Consider the following 21,588-nt stretch of genomic DNA (forward strand, 5'->3'; position numbering starts at 1 on the left):
TCACATCTCATACTTTGCTGCTCTTGCTTCATACTTTGTAAAGCTCACTATTGGCTCAAGTTGCTGCTGTTAGGGAAGTGACACTCAGCTGCTTTCAGTACAGTTGATTGTGGTTCAGTCCTTGTTCAAGCAATAGAAGAACTCTCCTCCTTAACCTCCCTCCCTGCCACTCACCCTCACTGGATTAATCCTACATCTTGTCCATTTGCTTCTTCAGTTAACAGCCTGGTTTGAGACAGCTCTCTGTGCTTTGGGTGGGGAGAATGAGCTTACACTCTAAAAGTGTAAGCAGCTGTGAAACACAGGCAAATTGGTTTTAATTTTTTAACTCTTTGTGAAACCTGTTTGGAAGCTCAAAAATAGGTTTGAATTCCAGAAATTTTGCAGTCTAGAAACAGTCAATTCTATTTCTCTAATAGTCTTTTCATTTTTTAGTTCCTTGTGTGTTGTTGGCTCCTACTGACAATGCTGTGTAGCCTGTTGTGTCACAAATTGTTTTAACACTTGGGAGTTCTTGAAGAATTTCTGTTTTGCTCTAATAAGCTGCAATCTTTAGGAGTGTCCTGCATTGTGATATTGCATGTTAATAGCATCGATTGACCGTCGAGCAGTGGGAAGTGATGAGAAAATGTCCATTGTAAAATGAAATGGAATTACTGAAGACTGTGCCATGCTGCTGGTTAGGGAGGTGACTAGCCCTAGTAGTCGCTGGTAGGAGTATTAATGTGAGCTCCAGGTTTTTTCACATGATTAAAACAGGCCATCTGTTCTTTGTTAAATGTTTACAAAAACAGCTTTTCTCTAAAAGATTTAAAGAGATGTGGGTCTAGTAAACACACCAATATTTTTGAGCACCTTTTTCACCTTATTTCAAATAATACCAAAAATAATTCTGCTGCAATATCAAATAGGATGAATACCTATTTGTGTTTAATCTCCAGTGGTTTCTTTCCCATAGAAGATTAAATTCTGTACTAACATACTAAATTATGTCTTTGTTACTACTAAAAGCAGCAGGAAAAGCAATTTCTGTGAAGTATTTTTTTCAATCTTTTGATAAAAACTTGTAATATACATTTTAAAAAAAATTCTGTAAATGGAAAATGGGGTTCTTGCATTAGAAATTGTGACCCTGTAACTAAAGCTAATCCTTTCTAGATTTAAAGAAGTAGAACTATTTGAAATAATTCCCTGTGGTAAGCTTAATCTAATATTTATAGTGAAAGCCTGTTGTTCTTCCTTTTCTCCCTACTTAAGAAAGAGCAGACTGGTTTGGAGTAAGAAAATGTATCTTTCAAGCCGTTTCCAGTCTCTTCTCAGTAGATTTGTGCTGCTCCTACACAGCTTCACACTAGGGAGCAATGTGGGGTTGTCAGTTAGGGATAAACGGTTTTAGCATATTGCAGAAGTACAGCCACAGACTTCCTAGAAAAATAAAAGTATTCACAGCTATTTCTTTGAAAGTGTGCTACAATTTAGAAAATCATGTATAAGTGAATTACAAAATGTGCCAAACTGCAAGGGGAGTGGCGTGTTGCAAAAGTAATGTTTTTTCAAGTAATAGCAAATACAACCTACAAAGTCTAATTAGGGCAGAATTGTCTTTTTGTAGCTTCAATATTCCAGAAGTTCTGAATGATATGAACCAAAATCATACTATTATTATGCTTGGGAATGCAGATAACTTGATCCTTTAAATAAAAAGCAGTAAGTCTGGGTATTTTTAGTATTTGTTTTAGTCTAATGTATAGTCTTCAGTTGTTTTAGAGTCTGAGAATGACTCTTGTGGATAAGGTTACTGAAAGGTAAAAAATTTCTGAAATTTTACAGGGTACTACAGTGTGGCAGCAATTGCTGCCATTCTCAGAGCCTTACCTTCTGGTCAGACCTTACATTAAAACTGCAAATGTCAAGTCATGAAGGGCTGATACTGTTCTTATGAAGATTTGGAAAGCTTTGCTTATGACTTTGCTGAAAGTTGTTGTTCAGACTTAAACAAACAAAAAACAACCCACAAGTCTTTCAAAGGCAGCAAGGATTCATTTTTTTTTGAATAGTGAAGCCTTTTTAAAATATAATATTGATTTCAATGATGGTCATGCCACTAATGAAGTTGCAATGTTGAAAATTTTGTAAAATTAAATGTACAGGGCATTACTGGATTTCTTGTGGGTTTTAATATTTGTTGGCTTGGCTGTTTCATATGCATAAGAGGAAGAAAAATAAAACTACTGATTCTGACTGTTCTAGAAAGCTGTGCCTTATACATAAGCTTCTAGAAAATTGTAAAAGTGTGTCTTAATATGGCAAACTATTAATGTACTGCTAAATTCAAGGTACTTGCTCAAAACTAAATCTACAAATAATGGAAAGAAAACCCTGGAGTTCTTATCTTATGTATAGCAGGTGAACAGTATTTTAAAACAAGACTGAGGATGGTAGGGGAATCTCAGTGAAAAAATTGGTGAAACTTGCACTTGAAATTCCTGCAAAATGTAGGATGCATGAGATACAAAATAGCAGATAAGGCAAAAATATATTGACTATTTTGCAAAAATACAGGTTAAAAGTACCGCTCTGAAAATGCAGGGATATTGAGTACTTACAGATGATCTTTGTAATTTTCCTACCTAAAAATAATGGTTAGTAGAAGCACATAACAGTCTGAGGTACAGAGAAGACAGTTTTATTCTGTGTCATATAACAAATCTGAGACACTTAATTCAGTCAACCAAATTCACAGCTAATCAGAACATTTTGAAAGATCTCCATTTTATGTAATGTGTAAGTGCACTGCAGAACTCATTGTTACCACTGACTACTTTCTGGGATAGTGTTTTCTATACAGAGACCCAGTTATTGTGAACTTTCCAGCATGGAGCTGTACCATTGTGCCAGTGGTGACTACAGATTTCTATAACAGGTGTTGATTCATACTTCACGATGCCCAACCATGAGGTGGTCTTGAGATGGGGCTGATTGATGCAGTGTTCATGCAATGAGTGCATCAGGTTTTCATTAGAGCTGGATTTCCACTGCAACTTAGACCCTGTTGCACAAAAAAGGATCTTAATAAACATGTGGAGGAGAGAACATGCAGAAGTCACCCTTAGAAGATCTTGGTTAAGCTGAGAGACCCAGACCATCAGTCTGTCACTCAGGGCTTCCCTCTTGCTCTTTCTTTTAAATAGAGAAATGTAGTATGTAGCCTGTACCATTCAGAACTCTCCCAGACAGAAAAAATTCTTAACTTCGTGACAGTCTTGCTCCTTTTGCTTCTGAGTATGTGAGTGTGTTCAGTGCACAGTGAGTTTATCTTACTGTGAATAAATGGCAGAAGTAGTTAGGACTGCACTGGCTGAGTTTGTTTACATTGAAAAAGTTATATAGTTGGAAATATATGCATGCATTCACTTTCTCATGTAATATTGTCGAGAATTTTGTTTCCTAAATCTTAAGTGCATTTCTATTTAGATCTAAGTGGCTGAAGTAGATATATGCCCATCAGTTCTCCTTATGCTCAGGGATTGGTTTTGCACTCATTCATTTGCCCACTTGCCGCTTCTCAGTAAGTACCATTTGAAAAAAAGGTGGAGAAAAGCAAATGCAAAAAATATTACAATTACGCTGGCACTGCTTTTTGTAGAAGTAAAATTCTTATTTGTTATAAACTTTTCTTCTCCACAATTCATCAGATCAACATCTCAAATGTCTGTCCTTTGACACTGCGATTAATGGGGAACTCATCCACCTGAATCACAATTAAGTCAGAATCATCCTGACTTAATTTTTGGGGAACAGAAAAGGAGGAGAAACAGAGAGAAAGAGGTTAGGTAAAATGGTCTGATCGTATATGTAGGTGCAAGAAAGGCATCAGTACAGTGTCGTGCTATTACTTTTCTTCTAGAAAAGCACTGTCATCCTGCATTTATAACCATGGGCAGAAAGAGAGAAGCAGGTCAGAGCTTTGATCTGCTGCAAAGTCATGGTGGACCTTAGATATTTTTTGACTGCAGACTCATGGATCTTTGTGTAGAACAGAACCATTGAGGTGAAAATAGTTGTCAATATGTCCAGTATACTTTAGTCTAGGCATTTAACATTTGTGTAATAATATATAGGTTTTCCTGTAGTTCATAAGTTTGGTGTAAACCTGATATGCTATAGAGATTTTGAAATAGGATGTTTGTGCAGGTTCATAAGCACTTGCCATAGTTCTCTGTCCAATCTGGAGCAGGAACAAATCTGTTTCGAGTACAAGCTGGAAGCAGTGGATCTTGGACATAAAACGTAACCTTGTATTACATTTTCAAGTGGCTTAATTCTTCACTTGCTAATCAAAATACCTCCTGTCACAGATGAACCAATGTAAATTGCCTTAATTGATTTTTTTATCAATATAGCCTGTGAATATACTTTTATTCTCCTTCAAATGTCTAGAAACAAACTTTAACAATTTTCTTTCCAAAGGACAAAATTCCAGTGCAGCTGAATAATTTTTAATAAGTTAATCATTCTACTAACAACTATTTTGAAATGTCTGAAACAATTGCCTTTAGTAGTTTGCATTGATGCATTGAAGACTAAATATTTTCTATATTTCCAATTTATACAAGCTTTAGAATAATTTTACCCATGATATATCAAGAATCTCTGTTCATTTTGCTACTGTTCTGACTGCAAAAAGCTTTGTTGTTTATTGTTTTACTGCACAGTCTTTCAGATATGCTGACTCTTGTTAATAGGTTAATCTTGTGCTTAATATTTTCTCCCTCTATTACCTCATGCTCCAAAAGAGCAAAGTTTTAAAAATCAGAGTTGCAGATCTACAATTTTTTATTTCTATTTATCTCTCTCAGCATTCTCCGTCGGAACCCTTTTTAGAGAAACCAGTGCCGGATATGACTCAGGTTAGTGGACCGAATACCCAGCTAGTGAAAAGCGATGATTATCTGCCGTCAATTGAGCCGCAGCCACAGCAGAAGAAAAAGAAAAAGAAAAACAATCATATTGCTGCAGAAGGTCCCAGTAAAGGTTTTGGTAAGGAAGACTTTCCTGGGGGACTTGACAGCCAGAATCTAAGCAGAAACTCAGTGGATTGCTCCCAAGATGACAAAAAGAAAAAGAAAAAGCCCAAGGCAAAAAAAGAACCGAAGGATCCTAAAGAACCCAAGGAAAAGAAGGAACCCAAGACCCCCAAAGTCCCTAAGACCCCTAAAGAGCCAAAGGAAAAGAAAGCAAAAAATACCACGCCAAAACCCAAGACCAGCAAAAAGGCTAGGTAAGTCAGGAAACTTGTATATGTCATGAGAGAAAAACAGTGTGTTTGTGGGATTTCTAGAGCATCTGTGCTAAATGGCGTGGGTGGAGAGGAAATCTTGTTTTGTCGTTTGCCTTCTACCATCTACAACATCGTGTTTTTGAGAAGCTTGGGCACATTTCTCTTGTTTGACTTTCCTGTTTATGGCTTCATGGTTATTTTAAGCAAGCTGGAAAGGCAGAAGGTTAGTTTTTCCTTTCAAGGCAGAAAAGTTTCTGGATGTGTTAGATTTCAAAACTCACTCTTTCTCCTCTAATGCTGATCTGTCCCTTGTGTGTGGTTTTTGTGTTGAGAAATTAAACTGCTTCAACATTAATGCAGGGTTTTGTAGATGAAGGCTCAAAGTAAAATGGTTTGATGATGTTTTTCCGTAAATAAAGAAGTTAGGTACTTCATGTTGTTGTATACTGTGCAACCCTTACAGACACTGTTTTATACTAATACAACTCATGGGCTCTAAGCTCTGCTGTAAAAAAGGCATTTTTATATGGATATTGATGTGTCCTCACCATGGGGATGTATTCATTTTCCTGTTTCACATAAAGACAATTTTCCTAGCAGAAAATCTTTGTTGCTAGACCAGAGGGTTCAACCATGTTTCTTAACTGGGTTTCTTAACTTGCCATTCAGCATCGTGTACCTTTATCAGGATAGGCTTAAACATTACAGAGTAGTACAAGAAAGAATAAACTGTTGTTACACATGAGTAAATATGTCACAGGTAATAACACAGATTCTTTCCTTGTCCTTCAAGTCCCTAAACACCGTGGTTATAAATGCCTACTTGGAAGAAAACTGAGACCACAAAGACATTAAAGTTCAATATTTTTTTTTCATTTGTACCTAGAATTTCTTACAACTGTTCTGAATTTGTTCCAAACATCTGAATCTGTTTTTCGAGATATGGATAGAGTTAGAAAATATAACTTCCAGATGGAAGCACAGCCAGACTTGGTTAATGCAAATCAGTTTGCAAAATCCATTTGTATTAGGGTTTAAGAAATGCACTTAATGAATCAGCTTTGCATATATTCTACAAGACCGACCCTTTATTGGTTAGGTTTGATACAGCTCTATAGCTGTATCAAATGAGGATGGACAGTAAAATGTTACTTGTTGCTTTAGCAAGACAGAAAAGTTTTTATACTAGCAGAGATTATGTTTCCTGAAGAATTTATAAACACTGGCTTGTAAAATTAAGTCTTGTTTTGTACAGGTTATATTAACTGATCAGTAGTTTACAGTTGATCAGCCTATCCCTATTGCAGCATTTACTTTGGCTGTGTACCAGACTGTCCTAAGGATTGGGTTTACATACACAGCAGCAATTCACAGCTTAGAAAATCTTTTAAGTTGTATATCACCCAGTTTGACTTTTTGAAATGAAAGTACTGTATCAGCTAAAATAGCCTTTTCATAGAATCACAAAATGGTTGGGGTTGAAAGGGGTCCCTGGAGATGGTGTGGTTCAACCCCCTTGCTAAAGCAGGCTCACTTACAGCAGGTTGCATGGGGTCCATCCAGGCACATTTTTAATATCTTCAGGGAAGGAGATTCCACAGCTCCTGTGGGTGGCCTGTTCAGTGCTCTGTCACCCTAAAGGTAAAGTTTTTCTTTTTAGACAGAGGAAACTCCCTGTGTTTCAGTTTGTACCCACTGTCCTGTCAGTTGGCATCTCTGGGCAGTGTCTGGCCCCATTTGTCTCCACACCTATCCCTAAGATACTTGTATGCATTGATAAGATCTCTTCCCAGTCATCTCTAGGCTAAACAGGTGAAGCTTCCCCAGCTTTTCCTCTGAAGTGAGGTGCTCCAGTTCCCTAGACCCACAGGTTTAAAGGCTGACCGGGCTACATAATAAATATTATTGAGCATTTCCCAGATTTTTGCTGCCAAAAAGTAAAAAGCCTTTTACTGCAGGACTTCTCAATTGACTACATTGAAGCCTTGTTTGATAAACCATGGTTAGAAGGGGTCTGCCTCAAAAACACCCATGGCTGATGGTCTGGACATCATAGCTCAGAGCTGGTCTGTCCTGTCCACTCAATCCGAATACCTCTATGCACATCTCTAAATCTTGGGACATGCTGTGCAGATTAAAGGAGCAGTGTTTCCTCTGAAGGAACAGACCACTGCTTTCTTAATTGTGTTTGTAGGATAGTCTTTATCTTCTTTTCCATGCCATGGCTCTTGTCCCTGCCTGGCTAGGTGACTTACAGTATTCTAGTAAGTACTAAGCCCTGTTGTTTTACCCATGAGAGAAACACGTTTGGAGTAACAGCAAGAGCATTCTGTGTTCCTTATGCTTATTCAGGGGTGTGGAGAAGGTCCTATTTTTGCCTATGTAATGGGCTTGTGTCTCTGGTTACCAAATGCTCTCTTGAAAACAAGGTTTTTCTCATTTTGTGGTCTTGTCAGCTTCAGTATCAAGCTTCTTTGAAGAACCCAGAAACTGTGTGGGGATGCCATGCTGCCAAAGAATTTTAAATCAGTGAAACAAATTTGCTTACTTTGGCAACATTGGAGACTGGGGAACCTGTCCAGTGACAGATCACTGAATCAAGTTTTTAAATAAATCAACAGTCAAAATGTTTAATCATATAAGCCACAGTATTTCAGCAGCACTAACTCCGGAAAGGAAATATTACAGTAGCTGAGATGAGTGAGATTAATGCAAGTTAATACAGATTATGGATGATTATGTAGAAGTAAAATATTTTGATAAAGTCAGTATCTGGCATTCTTTACTGCTACTGTTTATATTCCTCAGTATTTTGCTTCTAAGCATTGAAAGCAATAGTGTGGTTTAGATCTTAAAATGCTATGTGTAACTAATGGTGCTCATTCCTGAGTAAGATGATCAGTTTCAATAGAAGAGTTTTGCAATTATGTGAAACTAAGGTAAATGGTTTTTATAGTATTTATTGAAGAGCAATAGTTTTTGGATAGAGCATAATGGGTCCTTAATAGTTAAGTTTGACACAGGCTGTACTAGAGCATACACGAGCATACACATGGATGAAAAAATCTGATGTTTAATTATCTTAACCATTTGGTAATTTAATATAGCTCATAACCCTGTTATTTTAGTTCCAATTTCAACTAAAAGTATAATCCTTTTATGTAACAAATAAAAACAAAACCCCAGAAATTTTATCCTTCACATCTCTGTTATCTTTGGTGCAAGTTGTGACAAAATAAGCAGCCTGCCTCACTGAAATGCACCTTCATGCGAGGGACAAGTCAGACAGGAAAATGGAAGAACCTGATTAATTTAATGGTGGTTTGAATTGTGTCATGGGATCTCAAACAGAAAAAAGAACAACCCAAACAGGCTGCTAGTATGTTACACTGCACAGTGAAAGAAAGATCACACATTAATATTGTACTATTACACTTTTAATAGATATTAGCCCAATCCTACCAATACTGAAAGACAAATACAGTGGTGGCTAAAAAAACTAACATTGGCATAACAGATCTCTTGTGGACCAAACTGGTGAAGTTTGAAAGCAAAATGTAGGTTAACCTAGGATCACAAGTAAAGGGTTTTCATTAAATTGGGTGGGTGCAGAGTATTATATGGGGTCTAAATGTTATGAAGCCAGCTTCAGGCACATGCAAGCAGGCAGATTTTTCCAAAAGCAGAGGGACAGGGAAAGGCAAGTAATCCTACTGAATTGCAAAGTCATGGCTCAGATGTCTGTTCCTCCTGTGTCTGTCCCTGGAGGAGATGAGGACCACCTGTTTGAGAAGATCACGCTGCAGCACAGCTGATATCTCTCCTGCCACTTCCTATGAAACCCTAGAGAGTGGCCACCGATTATGGTGGCAGGAACAGCAACTATTTGCAAGGGCCAAATGGCAGCTATTTGCAGGAGCTCTTGCCTCGTCCCATCTCCTCAAAGCAGTGTGCTGTGCTTTGCGGGGCTGCTCATATCTGCTTCCTCCCCTCCCTGTGGCAGGGAAAACTTCATATTCCTCGCACTCTGAGCAGCAGCCTGGGACACAGTGTAGGATGAGTGGCTTGTTGCTTACAAGGGGAGTGCTAAACATGAGCATAATGAAGGTTTTTAGAGGGAGGTGGAGAAGGGCTTTTTTGGCGCACGGTTGGGCTGTTTGTTGTATCGGAAAGGGGATGGCTCCTGGCCACGGAAGTGGGAAGAGGCTGCTGCGTGGGGGAGCGGGGCGGACAGCAAGACACGGCACCCTGGGGAGCTGGAGGACAGGAAGAGAGGTCCCGAGGCAGTGGTGGTAGTTTCCACTCCCAAGGTCAGATCATCCTGAGCAAGGCAGGAAGGGGCTGCCTTTGGGAGAGAACAGGAAATCGTGCGAGATTTCCATGCCTGTGTCTGTTGAGGCTGTTCCTGTTCACACCTGTCCTCATCTCCCTTCTGAACCAGCCCAGCTGCCTGATATTTACCTTTGCTTGTGCTGCAGGGCAGGCCTTGTAGGCTTCACTATTACCAAAGCTTTTTCATAATTTGGCTGACTTTTCAGGCTGGAAAAAGCCTTGTCATCTCTTTTTCCTACTTTCGTGATACTTAAAACCAGATTTTTAAAAAAGTTGTTTTGATTACACTAGGAGCTTTAAAAAATAATTGTTTTCCTTGGGTAAGGCAGTGAAGTATAAGTCTCACATCTCTGACATTTTGAGAAGGTTGGATTGTTTTTCAATGTTTTTTATGCTCCACAGTGAATATGTAAAGTTTGTCTAAGCTAGGTCCTAATCATGAATCTGTTACAGGACAGTGTTCCCAAATGGTAAAATAAAAATCAGTAATGCATCTGACTTACTTTAGATCATAGAATTATAGAAAAACCATCATCCAAGTCATGATAGTTGTCATAAATTATACTAATAAACAGATGTATCAGTTACCCAGATCAGGTGAAGTAGTTACACAGAGTAAACATATGGGCTAATTCCCTTCTTAATCCTGCAAAGCATGTCATGATTTTGGGGTCATTTTTGAGTCAGATGGTTTGCCCCTGTAAGTTTCTGGAGCTTCATCCTGCTCTCTTGGGGGCTGCTGAGCTAACACAAAACACTTTGTTGTAGTTTGTATATCTTTCTCAAACTGTAAATCAAGCTCTCTTTTCAGTTGTCCTAGTTACTCTTTTCCTATTCAACCTCTTTTTCTTCATGTTGTTTGCTTGTTTGACCTTCTGCAGGTTGTCTTCCTACTCATCCCCTTTGGTCAATATGGTGTGCAGTCCTCAGGGCTAAGAGGATGAAATCAGAAAGTCATATTGGACAGCGAGATTGTAAAACATCTAGTCTGAAATGCCTGTATTTATATCACTTGAATTGAGGGACGAGTTTAACTGACAGTTTTTAAATATCGCAAAGTTTTGTGTGTGGCAAATACTGCTCCAGTTTGTCCTAGATTTATAGTTCTTGTTTTGGGACTGGACACTTACCTTGTTGCTAGTGGGCCTTGGCTAAATTTTCCATTCATGCACGTGTAAAAACAAATATGAGAGATATTTGTCTAAATGTGTGTGTTACAGTTTACTTTCCTTGTTGCCGGACTTGGAAAGTACTAATCATGTGCATCCAGTGTTGAGCACTGACAGGGAGACCTGATGGCAGAGTCTGAGAACAATTTCCAAGTACCTGCCTGTTCTTCATGTGGAAAGGCAATTCTGTTCCAGGCTAGTGCTGTTCCTGGATTGCCTGAGTGTGATCCGCTGGAAAGTGCAAAGGCTGAGTCAAAAGTGGGTACATTTAATTGTCAGGAACAAATCACACTGGCTCTGTGGGAGGATGAAGAGCAGTTGCTGATAATGCAAGGAAGCTGATGTTCTCACTGGCCAGATGAAGCTCCTGCGTGTGTGATGCACTGGGAAGCACTGTGTCCCCGCGTTTATAGGGGTGGTGCTGTTCTTCTATTTCTACTTCACTTTTTTTTTTTTTTCTTCCCTTCAAAGAAGTTGTAGCTGTGCATTTAAAAATTCTAAAAATTTTGTTGCTGAATTTAGAACTTAAAATTCCCGGTGGAGCTGCGTACGGGCTTTGTTCTCCCCAAGTTGGTGGCTCTTTCCACGTGTGTGTTTATAACTGCTCTGGAAAGGGAAGCGATTCGAAACTTTGTCCGAATCGCTTCGAGCGCGTCTCCGCTGCCGAGATTGGCTGTGTACAGCGAGGCGGAGGGCTCGGGGGTGGATACAGGTCATGAAGTAGTCACGGCTCGGGGAGAGGAAGGTCTCCGGGAGGGCAGAGAGGAGCCCGTGTCGGGCAGCGCCGGCTCTTTGTCTGCCCGCCCGGGAGCGCGGCTCGGCGGGCCCTCGTTAGCGCTGCCCGGCCTTTCAGCAGGCTGCTGCTTTATCCCGCCCGGCCCAGGCTATTCTTCCCGGCTTTAAGCCTGTTATTCACAGGCGGCCGTGCACCGGGGGCACGGCACGGCGGCTGAGCTTTAATTGCGCGGCCCGCTCGGCTTTCCGGGGCTCAGGGGGGAGAGGCGCCGGGCCCTCAGCGCGCTTCACCTGGCGGCGGTCTGCGCCTTCATTGAACCCAGCGCCAGAAACGCGCCGAGCGGGGTTTTGCGTTTGTTTTGTCGGCGTTCGGCTTTTGGGCGGCGTTTTCGGGAGCGGTTCGGCGGTGTTTGCCGGGAGGCGGTGTGTGTGTGTGTGTGTGTGTGTGTGTGTGCGTGCGGCGCGCAGGTGCCGGGAGCGGCGGGCGCTGATTGAGGGAAGCAGATGGCAGCGCGCGGTGGCCGCCGGCCAGCGGAGCAGGTGCTGGTCACGTGGCCGCGGGTTGCCGGGGCGACGCCAGCGCTCTCGGCGCGCGGATGAAAAGGCGAAGGGGGCCCCGCTTCAGCTGCGGCTTTTTGTGCCATTGGTGGCAGCCAGAGCGGAAACAAGCGCCGGCGGGGAGGGAGGGAGGCGGGGAGGGGAGCCCGCCGGGCACCGAGCGAGCGAGGGAGGGAGGGAGGGAGGGACGCGCTGCCCGGCCCCGCCGCCTCTCGGGGCTCGCCCTCTGCCCGCGCTCCTCCCGCCGTGCCAGCTCTGCCCCTCACCCTCCCCCTTGCCTTTCTGTTTTTTTTTTTTTTTTTTTTTTTTTTTTTTTTTTTTTAATTGTCGCATGTTAAGGTGGGCTTCTTTTGAGCTGTGTCGAGTCCTGTCAATTTCACAGGATCACAGGGTTGGAAGGCACCTCTGGAGATCATCTCATCCAAGCCCCCTGCCAAGGCAGAGTCAGGCAGAGCAGGTGACACAGGAAGGGGATCAAAATCCAGGTGGATTTTGAACGTCTCCAGAGAGAGAGACTCTGCCCTCCCTGGGCAGCTGTTCCAGTGCTCTGCCACCCCCAATGTACAGAAGTTCTTCCTCATGTTGAGGTGGAAATTCTGGTTTTGTTTCTGGCCATTGCTCCCTGTCCTGTCACTGTGCACCACCGAAGGGAGTCTGACACCATCCTCTGGATTCCTGCTATTGAGATACTTATATACATTAATGAATCACAGAAATTTTAGGAATGGAAGTGACCTCTGTAGGTCATCTACTCTCAGTCTTCTCTTTAAACAGGCCCAGCTCCCACAGCCTCTCCTCATAAGAGAGATGCTCCAGACCCCTAATCATCATTGTGCCTCTCCTCTGTATCCTCTCCACTATCTCCTTGTCTTTGTTTCACTGCAGTCCAGAACTGGACACAATACTCCAGATATGGCTTCACTAGGGCTGAGTAGAGACATTTTTGCAATAATACAAATCTGTGCTCAAAAGTAACAGTCTTTTCATGTGTAATTTTTTTTTTTTTTTTAAACTTGAAAATCAGTGTTAGTTTAAGCATAGGCTGCAAGGAGAAAATAGCTCTGTAGCTGAGTTGTTGCAATCCTGAAGAGACATGTGGCTGTATTGGAAAAATTTAAATTACAGCTCCAAAGTACACTTTTGGTGGGCTAATGTGTTGATCAAATTGAACAAACTTAAAGCTGATGTTTAAATGAGAAATTACAAATGAAGATGATGAAGAAAAAACAAACCCCGGGCAGTCTCTCAGGTATGAAATTAAAGTGATGGGAATGCAGAAGCTATATAAAAGTGTCTGATATAGTGCTTGGTGACCTGTGCTTCCCGTGTGTCAGGTACCAGCACACAGCTCTGCTCTGCTGTCAGCAACTTCCCTTAGCAAACCCCTCACATTGGTAGTGGGCTGCTGGCACCTGACCACGAAAAACTAGTAAAAACCTGCCTCAGACCCAAAGGCTAAATGTGCTTTAAAATACTAACTTCTACCATCGATTTTTGGTGCCATTTAAAAATTTCACCCCTGCCATGCTGCAGATCATCTCAGTTTGTGATTTGGTGACAGTGTATTTAAAGATGTATTTTGGTACATACGTGTCTTCACCCATTTCCAAGCCTCTGAGTGCAGCTGGAGAGATGCAGTCCCAGCTCTTCAGGTGATGAACATTTCCATGGGGGAGGAAGGCAACAAGCCTCAAAATATTATAGTAGGTGGATATAGCTTTCTAGTATTGTGTAGATGCTGAGATACTAGCTGGGTATTTTTTCCCCCTGTACAAGCTGCAGTTGCATGCATTGAGGCTGTATGAATGCCCCTCAGTTCTGACACTAAAGTGCATTTCCTGCTTGGAAATAGTGGGGATTATAGAAGAAGATGAATTCAGTCCTTTGTTTTGGTAGTGCTTACTGTGGTTCTGCTTACCTGGGCTGCACGATTAATATAAGACAAGCACATGCATAATCCTGTTTCTGTTCTCATGTGTCAGGTTGTCCAAACACCTCTTTCAGAAAGTGCAAGCTCTAAAGAGAGCAGGTCTTCCTTTCCCATCTCATTTTTAGTATCTTGTTGAGTACACTTTGAGTGTCGCTGTCTAAGGTCTTGAAGGAAAGAAGTGAGGTGTCTGTTGTTAAGGCATGTGTAGTGATGGCCCATGCATCATGAAATTCTTAAGAAAGGCTGTTGAAAATAAGTCACTCAAAAGAAACATCTCATGGATCCAACTGGGTTTTTTAAGCACCTCCTGCTTACATTTTTCTACAAATACTGATTATAAATACCTCTGTTTCAATAGCAAAAAGCAAGATTCAGAAGCCAGTGCTGCGAAGAAAAAGGTTAACAAGGGAAAGGAAGGTTCTGAAAACTCAGATTTGGAAAAAACTCCACCACCATCACCTCATCCTGAAGATGAAGATGATCCAGGGGTTCAGGTAATGCTATTGTTGAAGTTCATTGTAGGCTTTGACAACTTAGAATCATAAAACAATAGTTCTCATAATCTTTGTTACAGAGATAAAGGTGTTCGGATAATTTCTGTGTTGTTTACAAAGAAGGTGAGAAATTAAAGTCACAGTGGTGAATATTTTACAAAAACAAGTATTTTTCATCATAATTTTGCTTTACAGTCTTGTTACTTGCAGATATGTGTATGATGCTGCTGACTTTTCACACATTCTCTTTGATTACTGTTGCAGTTATGATACTGAATGTTCTGTTCTGTAGACTTAATGCACAATTACAAGGTCTTGCTTATAAGCTCCGTGTTTATTCTTGCATTGGCTTTGCAAATCTTCTGAAATCAAGAGTGAGACATGACAAAGCAGAGGGTTGGAAACATGCATGGCAGGCACTTGTAGCTACTACACTGCTTTAGAGGATGAAGGGCTTTTTTTGCAGGACTACCAGTCATGGGCTCACACTGATTAATTTCTCTTGACCACTTCACTCCTATTGCCTTCTGTGCAAACTTGGTTTCACGTAAAGCAAATCTGGAAATAGAGTAGCATATATGACAAGTTTTGGGTACTCTGTCATTGGGCATGTTAAGAAGTGGTCAGCTCCTGGCTTGCTTCTGCTGGCAGTGTTTAGAGTTAAAAATAAGAATCTCCTCGTGAAGAGGTGGGGGACAAATTGTGGTGGAGAAAGTATGAGACTCTATGTATCATACCAGTGTACATGAAATCCACTGCATTTCTCCGTTGCACGTCAGGTGGTGGATGGGTTGCTTTTGGTTATGAGAGATGTTCAGACCAATGATCAGCTGAGAATGGTCAAAGTAGCCTGGTGAAGACTTTGGTAAACAAGTTGTCCTACAAAAGCATGGTTTATGCCCTTCCTCACACTATTTTCAAGAAGAATATAGTAAATAATTAAATGTGAGCAATTTAGTATATGCTAATTAAAAACGAAAGAAGCAGCAGAAGAGTGTGTTCTTCCCGACTCCTTCAGACTATGTATTCTGAATTTGAGAGGTTGAATTAAACCATGCAGATATTAAAATGTTTGAAGAATTGTTTCCTGTTCTGTGCTGCAAATCTCTGCCAGCCTGATCAATGGCACTGGCAAAAGATTAAGAAACTTCAGGGCTTTGGATGGGTTTTTCAGGTGAATTTGTAGGTGATTATTTTCCATTTACAATTCAACATCTCTGCATGGTTTGTTTGTTTTCAGTCTAGTGGAACAAAGACTTTCCCTTTGTCAAACATAATTGGGGGATAAGCCTTATGTTTGTTTTTTAGTAAATAGAAGTACCAGGGCACTTGCAGCACTTTTTAATGAAATGTAACAAAGTATTTCAGGAAACTTTTTGTTTCTTAATACTTTCTTGTACTGTGCATGTTGTACTGCACTTGCACTTCTTTGCTTGAACTTAGGAAAAGGTTCTTGTATTGCTATTCCAGTGTAGTGGTTAACAGCTACAGTTAATAAACTTGTTGCTCACTTCTCAACCGAGATTGGTGTTACTCAGTTGTCTAAAACATTCTTAGTGTTAAATCCTGAGCCTTCTGAAGAGATACTATGTAATGCAGAGGGATGCATTGTTTTCTTTAAAGAAGAGGAATGCTGGCCTTTGTGTGTTATCATGCAGATTTTTTATATTCCATTACCAAACCTATTACTCACCTTCCTACCTGTAGATCAGTTAATGAGTTAAAGGTAATCTGATGCAGGTAAATATATGTGTACTTTCTGTCAACAGTGCATAACAAACAGTTGCAAAACCACATATGAATGTAAGAGGAAACAGGAAATTCATCAAGTCAAAAAAATATCAAATAAAGGCTACCATTATGTTTTAAGTATTTTTTCTGTTAGAGAAATGGAAGAAGAGATTTTTTGGCACCAAAATTTATGGTTAGACTTACTTACAGAGTCATAAGAAGATTGGTATTTTTCCCATCAGTGATCATGTAAATCAAGATGCAAATTTGTCAAGTGTTATCTATTTCGAAGTATAAAAATATTGTTTTGTGGAAACCCCCATAAGTTACTGTGTTAAAGGTAGAAGTCACATCACTGTTGTTTAAAAGGGTGATGTAAGCTTAACCTTTGCTCAAAATTTTCATTTTTAGTTAGATAACTTGTAATTTTGTGAAGTGCATCAGGTTGATGCTTTTAAAAGTATGATTAGCTATCTGAAAGTGTTTGACTTTGTCCATGTATATTGAGAGACTCAGGGGTGTAAGTCTGTTAAACAGGCTACAAAAGTATTTGCATGTATCAGTGAAGGTGTGCGGTAGCTGAGAAAAATGTATAAATAAGTAGTGTAAAATATATAAATAAACAGTGTATCTAGACATTAAGGTGGGGGTTTTTTTTAACAATTGATATTCAACATAATTTTAATATATACGTTACTCCATTAAGATATTTGATGCTCAGTTGACAGTTGCCTCCGATAACATATGCTTCCAGTTTTTCAAATATATAACCTGATGCAGACTATCTAGGAAGTTGAATTTTATTGTTGAAAAAGTATTCAGCACTGAGCATCAAGTTGCAAATTCTGTCAAATGCGTGCTTTTATATTTTACAGATTGTTTTGTGCAATTTTACTGAAGCTTTCTCTCATCCTGGTGGTGAGGGTATAGAACCACAGAAATCATGTTTTCAATTTGGGGTGGTTCAAGTTTTCCATTCTCCTCTATTAGCTTGGGGTCTTTTCCCATGCTGTGCTGCAGGATGCCTTTCTGAGCAGTGCTGGGTCAGTGAAGTGAGGAAATCGTATTTCATTGTGTTTCCCCTACAAGATAATCCCAGTACAACTGGGCGGATAGGGAGAGGAAGAAAGTGTGTTGTCACTGCTTAGCAACACAGTGGGCCATGCTGTGGAAAGGTGGTGTTTGGCTCCTGCATTGGCCATCTGTCAAAGTTTGTTACAGATGTGAATGGGGAGGTGCAGCTTCTGGGGTTTTAATTGCTTTCTGAGATAGGCTTCCTAATTTTTTAATGTTGTTTTACTAATGTTTAAAAAAGTGAAAAAAATGCCCCCTCCTCCCTCCCACTTTCCACCTTGGAACAAGCATAAAGGCTTTTTTGTTTGTAGTTGGTTTTTTGTTTCATTTTAGGTTTTTGTTGTTTTTTTGCTTACAGAATTTAAGAATGACTAATAGGCAGGAATTCAGAATAGTAGTGTCCCGAGTCCACTATTTCTACCAGGGTGTTGTAGCAATTACAGCATTTACTGCACACTACTGTATTTAAGACACACAGAGAAATTTTCTCAGTTATTCTGCTTCTTATCAGTTTTGTTTCTCCTGAAAAATATGAATGTTTTCTATTCAGAAACGACGCTCCAGCAGGCAGGTGAAGAGGAAGCGTTATACTGAAGACCTGGAGTTCAAGATTTCAGATGAGGAGGCTGATGATGCTGATGCTGCTGGAAGAGACTCTCCTTCAAATACTTCTCAGTCAGAGCAACAGGTCAGATATGAACGGACCGGAAAGGTGGCCATAACTGCAGCATTCAGAGATCAAATACGGGCCCTTTTTCTGAATGATGTTCATACATGATTGATAGAGTGTGCCAGAAGGCATTAGTTTTTACCTTCTTAAGAATATATCAACTCATGGCTTTGTTTGCAAGCTGATGATATACAGCTTGAAAGTTCAAGCTGAGTTCTTTGAAATTAGTGGTCTTTAGCTAAAAGGAACCTAAACTGTACTGCTAGGAATCTAGAATGTACTTCAGAATTCAGTGGTCTGGCTTCTGTGACTTTAATAAACCACTCAAGCTTGTCCCCTGCTGCTAGGCACCATAAGAACTCCTTTATGAAATTACTGCCTTGTAGTACTCAGCAGGGCACACTTTATTCTCTGTGCAATGTAAATGATGGATAAAATAGTCTGAATAAGATGAGGGGTAATACTGCAGGAATGACTGTTGTAACAATCTCCTTGTTTTGTAGTGCTTTTTCAAAGAACTACTTCATTTAACTGATGACCTATTGGATAATATATACATGTTCTTTGGTATTTCATTTGGCAGTTTGTTAAGCCTTGCGAAATATTGTATGTGATCTCCATTGTTAATTGTGTCTTATCAGAAGGAGAATTGGGATGGTTTGCCTCCCGTTGTAGCGGTGAATTAATGTAATAGAGAATTGCAGGCAGTTTTGAGAGAGATCGTGTGGACACCTGCACAGCCAACTAGAGCTTCTGAACATCATCTGCTGTTTAGACTGTATGGTGCTGAAAGCATGTATTATTTTAGGACAGGGGAACTGCTCATGTTGTTACATCTGTTTATCTGTGCATGTCAGCCTTCTTAACTGAGAGCTGGAATTGCACTAGGTCTCAATAATGGGCTTAAACAAGTATCCTTCCATTGTTTATTATGGTATTAAATCTCTCTGAATCCTCAAAGTTCTCATGCTAGGGGGAGAATGTCCTCTTGTTATTAAGCTTCTGTTACAAAAATTTATTTTGAAGTTTTTCTAATACAGGAAGTCTTTAACAAAGATGCACTCCCATAACTCTTGTATGCTATTTTTGATGTAGGAATCTGCTGATGCTGAAGGTCCCATTGTGGAGAAGATCATGAGTAGCCGTTTAGTCAAGAAAAAGGTAAAGCAAATCTCCTTCCCCCCCACATTTTTATATAGGCTAAGCATATTTCTGCTGAAACCCTTATGAAGTTCTTAAAATACCTTGGATATTCACAATTAAAAACCTGTTCTGTTGAATAGAGGAGGTTCCCTGAAAGTGTATTCAGATGGTATGCAACATGTTTTTTGATAGACATACACAAAAGTTTGTTTAATCTTTTATTTGTTTCTTGCTTTTTTTGGATGAAAATTTTGATTTTTGCAAATATACACATGCCTGGGTGAAATCTGTGGTGCTCTTCAGAATGGTATTCATAGGAGTTTGAGAAATGAGAGAGCTTTCCTGTACTCCAAATTTCTGCCTTTTCTAATAAGCAAAAACCCTTGCCCATGATTTTTGCATCTTTTGATGGCAGTTGGGCTTAGCAGCTGAAACAAATTCATATGTGACCAAGTATGATGCATAAACAGGTGATGAATATCTTCCTTGTCACTATGCTAAGATGGTGAAAGAAACACTCAAATTCAGTGTGGTTTCCCTTATAATTCTGCCCTGGTTCCTAGTTAAGTTCTTATTTTCTTACAGATTTTTCTAATCTGCTTCACAACTTGATTGGCCTTTGCACTTCCAAAGTATTAGAACTCTTGAGAAGGAAGTAGAAAAGGACTTACTTGAAAAAGGGCATGAGTATATTCATAGACTCTTTTGTGGAGCTAATTTTCTTACCTGTACTACAGTTGGACAGAAAACTGCCTGACTTAGACAGATACAGCATCATATTGATCTTTGTTAACCAGCAATTCATCTTTGCCTCAGTGTTAATTTTCAAATTGGAGAAAGGAAATTTGCCTTTATTCATGGATTTTTTTTTTTTAATGTCATGGTGCTTTGGGGTTTGTTTTTGAGTTTTTGTTTTGTTTTCTTGGGTGGGGTGTAGAGTGTGTGTATTCAATTTTATTACTACTGTCCTAACATGATTAACAGTTTTGTAAACCTACATTCATTTAATGTTATGAGTGCCTGTGATTCAATCTGACCTGTTTATGCATCTTACATAGCATAAGCTTCTAAGGCTTTTTGGAGGTTTTTTCCTGTTTGATTTTTAAGTCTAGACCTGTGTTTTGTGTTTCAAATCATAGGCTTATTTTTCAGATAAACTTGAGGTAATATAAAGTGAGCATTTACTTGTCCTGATGGTCTACTAGGCAGGAGAAGAGAATGTGGTCCTTTCATAAATGTCTTTACATGAGAAGCTGTTTTTCACCAATTATTCTTCCCTTCTTCCTCTCCCCTGCAAACAAAGGTGTGATTACTCATGGGGAGTGTGTATTTTGCTGCAGTTTGTGGGAAGTGGTTGGTCTGGTGCCTACATGTCTTTGATTGCAAGCTCTGCTGGAGGCAAGCTCTATTTTGAGCTTTTTCTTTAATGTTTTTTATGGATTGTATTTACAGGTTTGAGGGGTGTCTCTTCTTTCTCTGCTCTTCTCCCCAGCCCTCTTCTCCAAATTTAAAAAAAAAAAATGGATTTCAGGATGTTAATATTTAACATCTGAAGTATCCAACTGTGCTTTTATTAAAGGTCTTTTACACTCTTACTAACGTCATCAAAACCCTGGTTGTTAGATTACTAATCAAAGTAAAATTGCAGCGATCAGGACCAGTGCATAAAATAAACATGAGGAGAGGCTTCACTAGGAAACCTTTCAGTGGATTAGGTTGTAACAAAGATGTTGCATTCAAGTAAAGGACATTAGATAATGATTACACTTTTGGAGCAGTATTTTTATCATAAAATCATGCTGGTTTTCTGAGAAATAGCCTTAGTCTAGTTCTGGAGTTACCAGATAGGATGTAGCGCTGTTCTTGCAGCCATCTTTGAAACGTACAGAGTCAAAGGTAGAACTGAGTTCCTGTTTGAAGTAAAAAAGTCAGTGGTTTTTTCTTTTTTTTCACAGTTGTTCTTAATGTGGAATGTTGAATTCCCTTGAATACTCTTTTCTTCTTGGAGAAAGCATTTAAGTACATGTAAGATTCTCTTCCCAAATCTGATGAATTTGGATGTTGAAATTTTTCATTCAGTCTCCTTTTAATTCCTGCTTCTTAACTTTGAAAAGGAATAGGTAGATCTGATTATACTATCCAGCAGAAATAGCACATATTATGTAAGGATAGGGAGTCTGTAGAATCTTGTACCTGCATGTTACACATGTGAATGACTCTTTGCCTACTAGTACATGTGGAATTAGAATTAATTGAAATGTGTACAATACCTACATCTCTTCCTCAAACTGATCAGTTTACAGTTTATGCTGTGTATCAATTGAAGTGGTTGGGTTTTGTGTGTTGCTTTGCATCTGTTATTATAATGTGTCCTGTCTGGTATTTTTCTGGTAGTTGATAGTTGTGGTAGTTTAGGGTTTTTTCATGTGTGGGGTTTTTTTCCCTTAGGTTTTTCTTGGTTTGTTGGGGTT

The 21,588-nt window shown here is 39.7% G+C and overlaps 1 protein-coding gene across 1 annotated transcript in view; it reads left to right on the forward strand.

Annotated features, from left to right (window-relative positions):
* Positions 1–21,588, forward strand: part of CHD7 (chromodomain helicase DNA binding protein 7) — a 129,962-nt gene that overhangs the window by 65,304 nt on the left and 43,070 nt on the right. The window contains exons 3-6 of the mRNA XM_083884904.1: positions 4,860–5,281; positions 14,364–14,499; positions 17,855–17,992; positions 19,070–19,135. Coding sequence (XP_083741030.1) covers positions 4,860–5,281; positions 14,364–14,499; positions 17,855–17,992; positions 19,070–19,135 — 762 coding nt within the window. The remainder of the gene's footprint in view (positions 1–4,859; positions 5,282–14,363; positions 14,500–17,854; positions 17,993–19,069; positions 19,136–21,588) is intronic.

Source organism: Zosterops lateralis (assembly GCF_965231275.1).
Source record: "Zosterops lateralis genome assembly, chromosome: 1".
Classification (NCBI taxonomy): domain Eukaryota; kingdom Metazoa; phylum Chordata; class Aves; order Passeriformes; family Zosteropidae; genus Zosterops; species Zosterops lateralis.